Below are 15913 nucleotides of genomic sequence, written 5' to 3'. Positions count from 1 at the left end.
TCAGTCAAGATCAGAACAAATCATTTTAGGAATTGTTTGCATCCAATGTTTGAAGTTAGAACTGAACCTGAGGGTTTCAAGGCGTCCACCAAGAAGGTTCATAATATTTTTGGGGAATCAACTCATAAAGCAAATGTCCATCCACAGGTTACAGCTCTCAGAAGTAACAATTCTGAAACTGTGGCTCTATGTAGGTCAACTTTCACTTTCAAACAATACGTACAAACTGTGAGATCATCAGAGACTCACATCAAGGCAAAGATGTTAAAGATAAGGTCATTCTTTCCAAGTTCAAAGGGAAATCTGGTTCACCCAGCCAGTTGAAGGAATGATAAATAAAATGGAAGATTATTTTTCATTGTACTCAAAACGGGATAAAGTTTGCTGTGCTTCATTGTGAAGACTATGCTCATACATGGTGGAGGCATCTACAACAGGGGGTTCAGTACATGATACTTGGGATGATTTTTAATGAGAAATGTTTCAAGCTACCAGTCTGGAGAAGGTGGTTAAGCAACTATCTCAGCCTCTTATTGAGGAGGAAAAAATCAGTGTTTGCTTTGTGGAGCAAAGTGGACTCTGGAGCATAGAAGTGTATGCAAGGCCAAGTTTAGCATGATACTGGCAGACTCAAATTTAATGATTGTGTGAATGAAGAGAAGGAGGTGAGGAAGTACTTCAAGGCCCCAAAAAGCTGACTTGACTGAGGTGGGGTGGCTTCGGGGACTCAGTGTCACATAGTAACTTCCATGCAAAGAGCAAAAGAGCTTGCCAACAATGGAATCTAGAAATTATAGAAGATTATTTTGCGATGATGGAGATTCAAAGAAATTCTTGTATAGAGGGCACTCAATCAGTTCTATACAGTATTTCTCTGGAGGCTTTAATTGGCTCTAAGGGTTAGGCTCAACGGCTGTATCAACTACAGACATGTTCATATATTGGTAGATAGTAGGAGCACCCACAATTCATCAATTCTAGGTCTATTCAAGCAGTAAGGTTACATCCAACAACATTGGAGCATCTCGTCTTAGAGTTGAGGTGGCCAATGGTGAACATTCCACTAGTAATCAATGCTGTCAGGCCACTCAAATACAACTTTCAGATAGTATACTTTTAGTGCAGATTTGTTTGTCCTTGATATGGGACCATTGATGTTATGTTGGGCTGTGAAAGATTGAAGTCTATGGGTGAGTTTTCAATGGATTTGGACAACATAATAATGAAGTTTGTGCATTTCGGCAAGTAGATAACTTTGATGGGAGTTCAATAACCTACGCTGCTAGAGCCAAAGATCAGCAAGAGACCTAAAGGGTCGTTGTGGATCTTAGGCCATTCAATTGGCGAAAACAGAAGATGGCAATGGATTGGTAGTGGAGGACAAAGACATGCAGAATTACTACAGCAGTATGCTGATGTTTTTGCTGACCTTCTCCAACACCTACCTCCTAAGGGATATAGACCATCAGATTGCTCTTGAACCAGGGTCGAAACCAGTAAACAAGGCACCCTATTGGCTGAAAGAGATGAGGTGGCAAGGGCAAATTAAGGAGCTTCTGGACAAATAATTCATCAACCAAAGTCAATCTCCGTTTGCTTCACAAGTCCGTTTGGTCGGGCAAAAAGATGGTTCCTACAGGGTGACCATCGATTACATAGGCTTTGACAAAATCAATGTAAAGAAGAGATCTTCTATACCTACAATAGATGACTTATTGGATGAATTGAAGGGCGCGAAGTTCTTTACAAAGATTGATCTGAGATCTGGTTCTTATCAACTCTGGATGAAAGAAGGGGAAGAGCCAAAGACACCCTTTAGGAATGAACTGGATTATACCAGCTCAAGGTGATGCCCTTTGGCCTCACAAATGCTCCAGCAACATTCCAAGAGCTGCTACACTATTTCAGGATTTGCAGCACCCTAGCTGTCTTGACCATCCAAATTATAAGCTTCATAATGGATTGATATGGTACCATGACAGGATTTATGTTGTTGAAAACTCAGTTATCAAGTTGTTGGTACAGCAGGAGTTGCATTCTTCACCTTTAGCAGGTAACACAGGGCTATTGAAAACCTATGAGGGTGTGAACAGGAAGGGACTATGGAAGGATGTTTACTTCTATATGCAGAGTTGTAAGCTTTGTCAGCAAAACAGAGAACTGAATCTCAGACCTGCTGGACTACTTCAGCCTTTACCCGGGAAATGGACTCATACATCTATGGATTTAATCGTGGATTGCCTATTACTATAGTTGTAGTTTATAGGCTTACAGAATCTGCTAACTTTATTCCAACCTTCAGTGTCAATGATTGCATCACAATTCATGGATATATGTCTTCAAATTGCATGAAATACCACAATAAATTTTAGCGATAGTGATACAAAGTTTGTGGGACATTTTTGGCATAGCGTTGGTAGAATTCCATTTCAATGTTAAAAGACCGGCTTCTATTTCAGCCTCGAGTTATTAGCTTCAAAATGAGGCGATGTTTGTTTTTATTTTTCGTGGGACTCCCCAAAATTGATTTGTAAGACCTAGGATGAGAGAAGAAGAATGATAAGTGGATACGTGTAAACCTTTGTGTTTTCTTTTCTGTTTAATAACATAATGTGGGCATCCAGTGAACATTTTCTGTCTCAGGTCTTAATTTCTCAATATTATAAGATCAACAACACCTACCATCATTTGTACATTTGCAGTGCAACGTTTTCTGTGACACTTGTTTTGGGGAGATTGACACTCTAGAAAATGGTGGCAAAAGGAAGCTGTTCTTGTGCTAAGATATCATTCATGCTAATTATATGTTGCCCAATTTTCAGGAATACTATTTTGGAATTGACATATCCGTTAGGCCAAGAATATTTGGCATGACGGCTTCTCCAATAATAAGAAAAGGTAAGCTTGCAAGATACAACACATTTCCAATACTTTCATGCTTGATAATGACAAGCATTATGTCATTTTCCCTATATTTCGTCCGAGTTTAGATTGAAAGTCTGTAACAATTATTGGTCTGTATCTAAGGAAAAAACGTTATACATATGGAACCTCGAACTCTTCTTGACGTGTAGAAGAGAAGCATATACTGATCTTGCTTGAACTCTTGGTTATACTACACTCTGTATTTATATGGAAGATCTGAAATCGCAAGAGGGTGCTTGTTTGATAAGTTTCTAGTTATAGATATGCACAATTTTGATGCAGAGTCTTAAATATTGAGAAATCAGCTTTACATTTTGATTTTTCGTGGCCGAAATCTGGGAGACAAGTCAATGGTTTGAGAAAATAGAAGTTCAAAAAGTTTGTAGTGGCATATTATTGGTTGAACTTTCTTCTAAGATGATTTATTTTTGTGTATAGGGACTCCTCCCAACAAAGCATTGATATCCCCATGGGTACTGATTGTGCTGTATTCTTAGGTGACTCCTTTTTTTCTATTCATGAATTTAAGCTTGGGAAGGGGAGTGAAATCTCTCAACGACGTTGTTGTTGCGATGGGGAGAAGTCCATCCTCCCTCTTCCTACACCTCTGTGTATCCAATGGAGCATTTCATAGTGTCCCATGTACTTATTTATGTACGATGACTTGGACTCGAATTAATTAGTCCTTGCAGCTAAGTGATTATTTTCAAGACTTCTCTAATTGTTCTTTGTAACTTATCAGGCTAGGATATTTGCAGCAGTAGTTTATTTGTCCTAAACCTTAATGACTTTAAAGACTGTATGTACTAAAATCCAAAATTATTCCATAGGAATATATCCTTACGAATGTTTTATGAAGAACAAATGGAGTTATCGTAGTTTCTTAGACCTTTGCATTCACTCTACACGAGGTTTAGATGTCGATATATATGACAACTCGAAATGACGTGAATAGCCTGAATATCATAAGAGTGAACTCAAAACATTTGTGAGTGTGCTGTCAGCTCTCAAGTTAGCAATTTAACCATTTCAGTTCTTTGAAACGGCTATGATTTAAGAAAGGAATGAAAAAAGTCTGCTCTTCTACGTAGTTAATGTTTTTGGATGCCATTTTTTTCTTAGGTTGAGTATTGTTTTGATGCAAAATCTTTGTTTGACTCTTGTGCCCCATGTTTCTTTTATGTAATAAATAGTTGATAGCTCAATAGTACAGTGGGCATTTTCTCCATGTGAGTGACGATGGATTCATTTAGGCAACCAGGACACCTGCACTTCAACGTCATTTCACATTTTCTAGATCAAGACGGGGTGTTAGATTGCATCCATGTGACATTGTAGAGATGTGAGACTATGCTCTTTGTGGCATGCACGAGGTGGAGATACAACATATACTAATGAGATGCCCTAGGTACTACAAGATTTGAAGCAGATACCATTGCTTGTTTGCTCATGGGTATCTAGACTTAAGTCAGATTATTCATTACCTAGACCAGCGATGCACCGCAGGTTTTGTCCTCGAGGCACTGGACTGCGATCTAGTCTCATGAGACTTAATGCTTGTTGGGTTCTGGACCCTGAGTCCTCTCTCTAGGGACACCAGAGCAGCAGGAGAGTAGACATAGGTTCATGAGTTCCTGTCCCATCCGAGGAACCCTCATCGCCGTGTCATGCATCAGGCTACATCACAATACCCACGGGTGTGTCTAGGGAGAGGAGTAGGGGAGAAGAGTGGCAAGATCTTGGACAGGTTCTAGAGGGATCTATGGGACCCTAGTTGGTCTCTGCACGAAGCTTACATTACTCATGGATGACCTATGACTAGAATGTGTCAATAGAGACACATGGATTGTATTCCGGCTCTTTTTAGTTTTGGCACAGCTCAATTTTGGATTTCAGTGTGTGTATGAATATTTGTACCATCAGAAATCGATGATTGTATCAGTTTCTCATTTAAAGATTGGAGTGCCAGCTTTAATTCCTTTGTGCACTTCTGCCAAATATTGTTTTGGTGCTTTGTTTAAAGACAGGATATGTCACTTTGTTCGAACTGTGTTCGTATTACAACTAATCAACCACTCTACAGATTTAATGATTCAGTCGGTTTATAAAAGTTTCCTTAGTTACCTGCTTTTATGAAATTCATCCGTGCTGTGACCTTTGCTGATGCAGGCAAATCTGATACCGAGTTTCTTCGAGATCTCAACTCTTTAGAGCGCTTGCTTGATGCAAAGGTCTGGAAATTTTCTGCATGGTATCATTATAAATTACCTGAACATTGCAACGCATCAGTCAAAGTTATTGTTTGAGCTGGCAAACTAAGTCTTGGCATGTGGCTTTGATGTTAGATCTGGTCACTGGAAGACGCATCAGAATATGAGGCAGTTGTTCCAAGTCCACAGATTAAAGTCAAAGAATATGATCATGCATACAATTCAAGTGATGGAATCCAGCTTCACGCCCAGACTTTGCACAGTCTCAGAATCAAGGTAAACTCTATGTGATATATGTTTGGTTGATCACAGAGTTTTGGTTGTTTCCAAATGCAAAGCCTTGTCTTGCCCGTGAGTTTATTCTCCACTTTTTGAAATTTTTTAAAACGAAGATTTGGTTACATTGTTACATTGGGATCACAATGCAGCATTTGGAGCAGGCTATGGAAGGTTCTGAAGGGAGTGATGAATCGATGGAGGCAAACAGAAATCTTGAGAAAAGAAAACAAGCAGTCTTTGCAAAGATTTGCAGAGATCTGGAGTACTGCTTATACGAGTTGGGTTTGTTGTGTGCTAGACATGTATGTTGCAGCGGTATCCAAATTATATGTGCTACGATTGTGGTTGTTGTCTATGGGAGTAGTGTTTCAATGTATCTACAGAAAAGAAAATATAAAATTTCCTTAATGAGCTTATTAAACCAGCCAAGCCCAACCCCTTTTCTCTCCATCTAGACGAAACATAATCAGTCCATGAAAAATAGAGCTTGAATTATGATCGATGCAACAGTATATCTTAGCTGAAATTTTTGTAAAGCACTTTAATACTATGCATAATGGGGGACTAATGTATATATGTAGTGTGTTCCACATACCTGATTGTTCGTGTCTCTGTGTGCATGTGTGTGCAGAGAAAGCATTATGTGTATGTGTATGTGCATGTGCCCGCGCTTGTGCATGTGACAAAAATAGAAAACCTGATGTGTAAGACAGGGAGCAACCCTAATGTGCTCATTCTGTTTGTGTGGCTTTGTGGTGAGAGGAAATTGACAGATGTGTCCTATAAGGATGAGATGAAATGTCAGATCTGTCCCAAATGGAAGACTCTGCGATGCACTCTAGAATGACATTTGCTCTGTCTCCTATGTTGCCTGATTGCAAAGTAGACAGAGCTGTTCCTCATGTGGTGTCTAATCATTCCCCTGCGCACGTTAGTGCCCCTATGTTGAATCTCAAGTAGTGCATCCTCATTTGCATGGATGCCGCTACTCTCCATGTCTGCCTGGGTGCATGTTTAGCAAACATGGCTATGTTTAGGTGCTTCATTCAGCAAAGAAGTGGGCCGTTTGACAGATGGATGTGGTCTGTATAGTACAACACTCCTTTGGGTGCTACAGTAGGCTTCTATGAGATCCCAATCTGCAGGGGATATCTTTATGACAGGCCTTAGCTCTGAAATTAGAGCTGCAAACCTTCAATGCTCTTGGGGCAGGACACAGCTCTTGATCATCTTCTGCTTTTTGACACTGGCTTTCCAAGATTGACAAGGGACCTTGGTGGCTAACATGCCTTGCACCTTGCGGATGTCCCTCCATATCCTGAAGGAACGGAAAGAAGGTGGAAAGGAGGGAAAATGGAAAGAAAGGCAAGAACCAAAGGAAATCACCTTCATGACCGAAAGCTCCACTTGTGTTGATTGATGTGACAAGTGAAAGTACAACACTCATATAGAGTTGGACACACCACAGTTAGGTGAAAGTACAACACTCATATAGAGTGGACACATCACAGTTAGGGGAAACGGAAACGGAAACGTTTCGGGATTTTTGGGAGGGCTGAAACGGGGAAACGCCACGTCAGCAAGAGGGGGGTTTAGAAAAGGGGCTGAAAGAGGGGGCCGAAGGAGGGCTGGAGGGGAGTAGATGATGATGGAGGGCTGAAGCAGCCTGCAAGAGAGAAAGAAGAGCAAAGGAGTGAATGGGGCTCAAGGAGGGCCGGAAAACCTTGAGGATGGAGAGAGTATGAGGCTGAAGGAGTGAAAGGAGGCCAAAATCGAAAGCAAAAAGACCAAAATCGGGGCTGGCGGTGGATTTCGTGTCATTTTGGAGACCTAGCAGCTTGTGTTGTCTGAAACGGCCCGTTTCAGGGCTCTGAAACTCTGAAACGCGTTTCAGACTGACTGAAACGTTTCAGCCAGCTGTTTCAGGGTCCTGAAACGTTTCAGACCTTGAAGGATCTGGGGCTTCTCTGAAACGGCATTTCAGGCCTGGTTGGGCTTTGAAACGCGTTTCAGTGTAACTGTGGGACACACACACTCAAGTACCTTTATGTATATGGAATAACTTCCAACATGCCACATGGTAGTCTCTCACACAAAGACTCATGAACTAGCTCCTAGTACATACTTAGAACGCACTCTTTAACTATGATTTCTCCAACATCCCCCCTCAGAGCAAAGAGTGTGAGACCCAACACGCAAGGAGTAGACCGATCCCCCTCCACTGCAATACTGCAAAGAGGAAGTCCAACTATCCAACACCTCCCGTGTGATAGTGACTTCTCAGTCAGCTTGTGACCGATAGTGAGAACCATCCTTCGTGACCCCGCCTTACTCTGAACTGGGTAGAAGTCTCACTTAGCCATAAGAGTAAACACCCAATACAATCATTTTTTGGGGGACTACCCAGGGCAGAGTATCCTTATTGACTCCAAAGCCACAAAAGCATAAATAATTTTAGAGGGACTAGAGGACCTTAAGGCAGAGAAATTAGAATACATATGGGTTGTGAGGGTGACATTGGTAGATAATGCTTGGTCGATGACTGGAATCTCCTTTGGGGTCTTCTCTCCATCAACCAAGTTGGCATGATGCTGGTCTTGTTCTTTTGCTTCCATATCTTGAGTTGTTGAAGATCCGTTGTTGTAGTGTGGTCGCGATCATCCTCAATCACATCCCATACATTTTCTTTCATGAGGAGCAGCCGCATCTTAGTTTGCCAAGTAGGGAACTGCTCGCCCTTGAACTTCTCGACAATGAGGGATGTGGAAAGAGATCCTACTAGCAGATCCTGAACGAAAAGACCGGTGCATGCTCACCCAAGTGGTCGTCAATATGTGTAAGTTGTTTGTCCAAATACTAGCCAATGTGCGAGAAGGGTGGACCTAGAGCGATCAAGAGCCTATGTGCATCTAGATCTCCAAATATGCCACGTTGGAATGCTCACTAAAATCTCCCAAAAAGTATCCAACAAATCATGTGCAAGTCCATATGGAGAGTAGGGAACATCATCTAGGGAGTATGACTCAATTAAATCTTATTCAGCCAAAAGATCCCAAGAAGAGTCATGCCTCTCATAAATTATCCAAGGCCTTGAAAGAGATAGCCAAGCCATCAAGCCCCAGGTAATGAAGAATACTCAAAAGTCTAGCAATCCCCTTAGTGATAAAACCCAACAAGGCCAATGACGTGCATCAAGTGTTGGGCGGGTGCTCTAATGAGAGGCCACACTAGAAGACTTCTTGGGCCTTTTCTTCTTCTTTGGGCAATCTCTCGCAAAATGCCCAAACATCTTGCATATTTGCACTGATCATGCCTACCCGCAACGTAGACTCTCTGCCAACATCTGGATGCTGGAGCATAATGCGGTCATCGGATATGTTAGGGTCTATAATGATGACCCTAAAGGAACACCCTCAGACCTCGATAGCCTCCTTGCAAAAGAGTGTAAATGAAGGAAGGCGGGAGGGGATTTCTGTGACCAACCCAAAATAAGCTCTGGTCATGGTACGGAGTTGGTAGGAGACCTAAGGCAGACCAGGGAACTTGATGAGGAGTGAAGTAACCCATTTGTCCTCCTCTATAGGGTCGAAGAGAAGGGTGAGAAAAAGATAGTCTTGGAACCAAGTGCCAAGGGGCTAGCCTCGAGCATTGCACTTGTTGCTAGAAGAATCAAACGCCACCTGAAAGAAACTTCGTCCCGACAATCAAACATCTAAAAGGCAGGGTCTGAGTTTTGGAAGTACGGTAGCAAGCATCCAGTCCCTAGCCTAAGTCTTGGAGGAATGGGGCCGGTGGATGCGTGTAAAGAGGGTGGTGGATCTTTAGCTCACCATCCTTTTGAAGCTGCAGCAGCTCGTCTTTAGAGAATGTGCATGTTCTCACAGCCGGTGGAAGTAGAAGAGGATCGGCTGAATGAGTTGTAGTTCACCAATAGAATGTGGAAGGTCGACTTGAACAAAATGAAGATCCGTTGAAAAAATTAGGATGAAGGGAGGGCTGAAGGGGAGAGAGGGGCTGAGAGGGGGGAGAGGCTGAGGGAAGAGACGCTGAAGGGGGAGGCAGGAGGGAAGGGACAGAAAGGGAGGGGAGAAGAGGAGGTGGAGGGAAGGGGCAGCAACGGAGGGGGAGGGGAGGGGGAGGGGAGGCGGAGGGGAGAGAGGGAAGCAGAGGGGCAAGGGGAGCACGCTGCAGCAGGGGAAGAGGGAAAGCAGGGGACGGGCAGCAGGGGAGAGGAGGGAGGCGGGGGCAGCAGGGAGGGACAGGAGGGGGCTTGAATTCAGAGGATTTATTTATGAGGTCACCTTAGTATCATCAGATAAGTATTATAGCAAGGAGTAAACTGTGAAATATAATACTGCTATTCTGAATGATGAAATCTCTCAACAGGACTAGATATAAAGTCGCTCTTTTTGTACTGGAAATCTTCTTTGTGAATGATGAAATTTAGGAAGATGTTTCAATTAGCATTCTGTATGGGCAGTTTGAAATGATTTTCTTGAAATGGTTCCTGTGGCAGGCTGCAGAAAATTTTCTTTCCGCAGATGAAGCCACTTCCGGACAGTGTTGTTTGGAAGAAGGTACTGAAGAAACCCCAAAAATGGGGAAAGTTTTATTCCTGAGAGAAATCTATCGTGTTCTAGGTCAAGCTCTTCCTGAAGGTGAAGCTTATCTTGACCTTCTCCCAGTTATGGCACGTCATTTAACTTGTCTATCAACTGAGTTCCACACACTGCAGTCGACTTCAGGAATGTACAAACATTTTTAGTACCAAACTAGCATTGCTACTTGAGTTGCAGTCTAGGAATTATATAGTGTAAAGGACAACTGCCAGCTATACCCAGCTTGAAAGGAAAAGCACATGACCTCTTTACCCAATCACCACATATAGGAAAGGGAAACCATGGAAGTAGGAAGTATACAGGCTTTAACCACTTTTAAACACCAAACCAGTCGACTGCGGATTTCAATAGCTTGATTCCACTAGTTTGTTAGTCCGTGCAGTGCAATAGATTCGAGAAATGTGGACATATTTGAGGGCATGTGGACCATGGTTTTGCGAGTCTTAAAGTGTCAGGAGGCTGGTGTTCTGAATTATTTTGTAAATGGCTTGATTTGCAACAATATTTTGCGTGAAAAGATTAGAGCACAATGTCCCTACTTAGATAGGAACTACGTTGGAAGCAATTCTGAACACTAAAGTTGTCTCACAACATCAATTGTCTGGTTTCTATTAGCAGGTCTCTAAGTAGGGCCTCTTTCTTGATCATTAATTTATTAGGAGTGTATTGTTCTGAAGAACAACATGACGCTTCACTGGTCCCTAAAATTTTTGGGTCATATCCCCTCTAACTCTAGAATTCCTTCAGAAAGTCTTGGAGGCCACAAGCTTTCACTCTTTAGGTTCGAATAAAATGAATCCTTGTCAATCTTCCTGGCAACCAACTTATAGGGTTGAAAATGCAAAGAGAAGGAAGAGTAAAAGAAGAAGCTGAAAATGTATTTTTCACAGATGAACCTTCAAGAGCCATTATCTTAAGAAACCCTTTGTTCTCTTCAGCCCCCCTGCCACTCTGTTTGCCTCTTTTCTGTTTCCTTTTGTGTGCCATTGCCTCTTTTCAGACCCTCCTTCAGCTCGCATTGAAGTTCCAGGTTTGCTTTTGCTCGGACGTTTTAGGGTTCCCGTCTGTGCTGCTCCTCAGGGCGCACCTGTTTGTGGGAGCTGCTCAAAGGTTGCGCAAGTCTCTGGCTGCTGTTTGATCAACTTTGGAGCTCGCAAGGTCTTTTCTCAGTCTGCGTTCTCTTCTGGAAGGTCTTCAGGAGATCGCAACTGCTTCTTGGACCTCAGCTGGCAAGACTGCAGTTCAGTCACTCCAGGCAGAGCAGGGGTGGGTAGGACCGTGGGACTCGCCCCCTCGAGGAGTCAGGTGCATGACTGGATCTAGGCGAATTTGGCTGTAGAGGGTGACCACATTCAAGAGGTTACCATCTATGGGAGGCACTTGGGGGTGAACACATTCAGGAGGTTACCATCTACGTGAGAAAAACAGCACCCACTCATCATGGTCTTTTAGGGTGCAGCCTCACTTACAGGTATGCAGTTTGGACATTGTTCCTCTCTCTATACAGGCCTGCACATACATTGTTGGACACAAGGTACTGTCACTGCCTCAGATGTATGGAGGCAATTGACAGGAAGTAGGTTCATCAAACCTTGGCTAGTATATGGACAATCATGGTGCATACTTTGATTGCCATACAATCTAGGTTGCAGGGGATCTGTAGCAGTTTCAACTAGAATGAGGCTCTTTCTCAACGAAGGGAGGAACAGCCCCTTCTCCTCTAAGTCTCACTCTGGCATGGTTTGGTATTTTCAGTCACAGTATTGGCTATTTCAGGCTCTACATGGTCCGTTGATGCTATGAGCTTTTCATGCTCTGCATGATGTATTTCAGCCTTGGGTTTTAGTATTTACAGTCTTGGTGGTTTCTCTCATACATCATAGCAGTTTATTTCTTGAAAATGAGGACTCTCTTCAGTAGATGGTGGGCTAGATTCTCTTCCAAATGGGCTACGATTGCATAGGCAGTTTAGCAATGTGTGACAGAGAGTGTCAGGGGGCTGAGAAGGGCAAGGTGAGGCTGCAAAAGTGGGTGGAGGTCCTTGGAGCTGATGCAGGAGGTAGTCAGCTGCTCAAAACAGGCATGAGAGTGAGCCTGGCCGGTCCCCTCCTTGCAGTCGGCTACTCCTTGGGAAGGGCATGGGCCTACAATCTCCCTATGATCTGGGCAGCAGAGAGGTGGCTGTACCTAGGCTTCCTTGGTGTGGCTGAAAAAAGAAAGCCACATGGTGTGGGGCTGTGGCTGCATGGGGAAGGTGAGGAGGGATGCCAAATGTGAAGGAGAGCCTGGGGACTGTCCCCTTCTACCCCTAGTGATGACAGTCATGCATGCCTAATATTGATGACATCATTGGAGGGGTATACTTGTTTATAGGATTAACCTATAAACCCTTCACACTAATGCCACCTTATGGTTGTGTTGCTTTGCTGTCAATTCCCAAGTGCTGGCTCACACCCAAAAGCCATACTTATAAAATGAGATCAGCTATTTATCAACTCCTATGTTTAGGCGCTTGGAGAGACATGTGAGTGGAGGTGTAATTATCGTAGCTCACCACTTTTGTACTCGACTCAAATCATCAGAAGCCCATCTACCCTGAACGTGTCACTAGACATAGCAATTGGACAAATGTGTTGAGTTAACCCCAATCTTCTCAGCTGCACCTCTAATCCAAAATTCCTAATATCAAATTTTTTGAAAGTAAGGAAAAACTGGAAATAAATAAGTAAATAACTAAGTGAAAGTGATACTTGTTTCTGTCTTGTTCTGGTGTGTTACAATATCCCCCTGCTTCTGAATAAGTTGTCCTCATCTGTAAAGCCTCAAGATAGGCAGCCAATACATACTCCTTGTTGAAAAATCCTCAGTGACCCATTTTGCATCATCAGCAGAGTATCCCAAGTATCAGTGATGTGTATTTCCATGCCAAGCGTTTTTATCTTGGTGAAACAATATTTGTTACAGAACCAATATTTCTTCCATTGTCTCAACAAGAGACGTCTCTTCCACTACTGTGTTAGTAGGAATACTTTCCATGAACCTTTTCAGCAAACTCACTGAAAAGCATTGTGAATCCGCCAATGATTGGATAATTTCAATTAATTGCATTAAACTTTTTATAACTGCAACAGGATCATAATATTTGGGATCAGTTGGGTGTAAGCAAGTTTCTGTTGTTTTTTCTTCTTTTGAATTTGTGCCTCTTGGAACGTTAACAAGACCCAATCACCTCCTTTTACAGAGAATTCTCGCTGATAGCAATTTGTATTCCTGCATTGTTTCTCTTGTTTTTGAAGGATTTCCTTCCAAATTTGTTGACAAACTTCAGCTAAGTAAAAAACAAACTCAGCTGTGGAAAAAAAAAACGTTTGGTATTAAACATGAGTGTAGCCAACACACTGTCTTGTATGATCTCTCGGGGAGATTCCTTGGGGTGGAATAAATGGTATTATTATATGCAAACTCCAATCATGGCAAATACATTTCCCAGGCAGACTTTTGCTCCCCGACTAAGTTTAGTATCTCTGTCTGTCCATCTGTTTGAGGATGTAAGGAAGAACAAAAATTTAGACTAGTGCCCTTTCCCCCCCCTGAAAAAGACTTCTATTAAGTATGAAAAAATTGGCCAAGAGCAAAACAATCAAGCCACAAAATAGCATGAGAATAGTGGTTAAATGCCACTTAAAATATCTAAGCATAAGTAAATCCTAAAAGAAACTAGGATTGTGGCTGAAAATACTATGTCAGTCCAGTGAGAGACTTGGAGAAGAAGGCACCTCCTCTCCACTCTCTAAGAAAAGTTTCCTCCTAGTAGCTGATGCAGGCCTCAAAGTCCCCTGCATCCTAGACTAGATGGCCATTGCAAATGCAGTTTATGGTGTGAGCTGGGTGGACTTAGCCTCCGTACATCTGGATCTCCAAATGTGCCAGGCAGTGAGGCTTGCAATAATCTCGCAGCTCGTGTCCACCAATGCGGGTGGAGATATTTACTGAGAGTCAGGGCAAGTGGCAAGCCGACACAACTCTCAAGATGTCACAAACCATGAAAGCCCAAGAGGAGAGCTGGCTCTCATAAAAAACCTGAGGCCTTGTCAAAAGAGAGCTAGGCCACTGTACAACATACAAAGTGGAGGAACAAAACCTATCCATAAATCCTGCACTCCCAGCATAAATAATCCTAGCCTGTCTGCATTTCCTGAGGCAATGCTGAATAGACTCAACAACACTCAAGCACCGAGGGCAAGAGCAGGCTTCAGTGACTTCCACGTATAAAAAGCCAGAAGAAAGGATTGGCTTCCTATTCCTGTTGAATTTCCGAAGCCTTCTCAGAAAATATCTCCGTAGGTCTGGAGTGATGTGGAAGATCTCCCAGTGATCAGCTCTGGACAGTCTCCATCCTCTGGCTCTAATCTGAACTTTTCTGGCATTATTGACTGTTGAGTCAAGGAAAGGAAAGCTCTTGGATTGATCTCATCATCGTACCAACTATTAGAGGGTACGGTTCCAGGGGGTGGTGGGTGGGTGGAGCGGGTGGTGTGGGGAAAAGCGTGAATGGCAGCCTCGTGTAGTGAGTGGTCGACAAGGGAAGCACGATCCTCTAAAAGGGGTATGAAGTCAATATAAGCGAGAAGTATGTACAGACGGTCAGAGTAAGAAGGTGAGTGATCCTGATCAAAGCGTATATCGTGGTAGGTGGAGTAAGCACTGAGTGGGGTGGAAGGTGCTGTGCGAAGGGAAGTGGAGATGCGAAAGAAAAGGTATGTGTGATCAGCCCCTGGGGGGAGAGGTGCTACAGTGAAGTCAATAATGCGAGATGTGAAGACAGGGGATCCCATGATGTAATTAACAACACTAGAGCCCCCCCCATGTGGAAAGCATGTGAAACCACCTGAAGCGGGCCATCTGTCAAGACCATTATAGATTATGAGATCATGTATTTTGCCTAGGTCTAATAGGGCCTGCCCATAGGATGAGAGTGGACCTCGCTTGTCAGTTGAAACCCGTAGCATACTTGCCTCCTCAAGGTCAACATCTGCCAGTATAGTGGAATCATCTCTGAAATCAAGAAGTGGTACCTGACGGGTCCTTGTCCTCGCGTTGAAGTCCCCCACTAGAAGGACTTCTCCGCGGCTAGAAAAGTCAATGATGGACTGATAAAGGGCAGCAAATGGGGATGTCTCATCATCACCTCGAATATCTCTGGCAAAGTGGGAGGTCTCCGGGGGGACGTAGCAAACTGCGACAAACAGATCCTGGCTGTCCATGTGTCCGGATCCAAAGAAATCTGGAATGTGTATCTCTCTGCTCTACTGAAATGATCCCCCGAAGTGTGGATCTGAAAAGGAGTGCAACTCCACCTGAACCTCGAACTTCTCCTGTACCCCTCGTCTCATCTCTATAGGCAGACTCCCATGTATATCTGCTGACTATTGGGAGAGGGCGCTCTGGACTCTGATGTGTCTCTATATAGAAGACTATGTCGTCGCCTGTATAGGATTCCGAGAAGTTCCTTGGTTCTGACCATAAGGTACCATTACAGTTCCAAATGGTGCAGGACAGGGTCTCAGATATCTGAGTCTCATAGGCCCCGCTTCCCTATGTAGGGGAGGGGGCAGGTGTCCTACGGGGACGTGTAAGAAGTCGTCCCTCTCATACCACTGCCCACTTCCCCTCCTTTCGGACCTGATCCCGCTGCTGCAGCAAAGAGCGCCTCTCCTCAACCTGTAGAGGTGTGAGGTCCTCATCCATAGAGATCGCTGGCTGATCTCGAAGGACTGACCTGCGTCGTAGAGCTGAAAGTCGTGCTTGAATGTCATGAAATTGTATGATCAGGGATTGCTCTCAGTTGGGATCTCTCCCCACCCGCCATGCCCTCTCTAT

At 43.5% G+C, this 15913-nt stretch overlaps 1 protein-coding gene across 1 annotated transcript in view; it reads left to right on the top strand.

Annotated features, from left to right (window-relative positions):
• LOC147895860 (endoribonuclease Dicer homolog 4-like) overlaps positions 1-15913 on the top strand; it is a 92491-nt gene that overhangs the window by 19747 nt on the left and 56831 nt on the right. Inside the window, exons 5-9 of the mRNA XM_087382432.1 lie at positions 2823-2898; positions 5095-5156; positions 5271-5411; positions 5564-5716; positions 9931-10072. Coding sequence (XP_087238558.1) covers positions 2823-2898; positions 5095-5156; positions 5271-5411; positions 5564-5716; positions 9931-10072 — 574 coding nt within the window. The remainder of the gene's footprint in view (positions 1-2822; positions 2899-5094; positions 5157-5270; positions 5412-5563; positions 5717-9930; positions 10073-15913) is intronic.

This window comes from Dipteris shenzhenensis, chromosome 12 (assembly GCF_047967505.1).
Source record: "Dipteris shenzhenensis isolate YYH24624 ecotype China chromosome 12, Dip_SZ_1.0, whole genome shotgun sequence".
NCBI classification, from domain to species: domain Eukaryota; kingdom Viridiplantae; phylum Streptophyta; class Polypodiopsida; order Gleicheniales; family Dipteridaceae; genus Dipteris; species Dipteris shenzhenensis.
The sequence above is the reverse complement of the archived record's forward strand: the minus strand, read 5'-3'. Positions and strand labels throughout refer to the sequence as shown.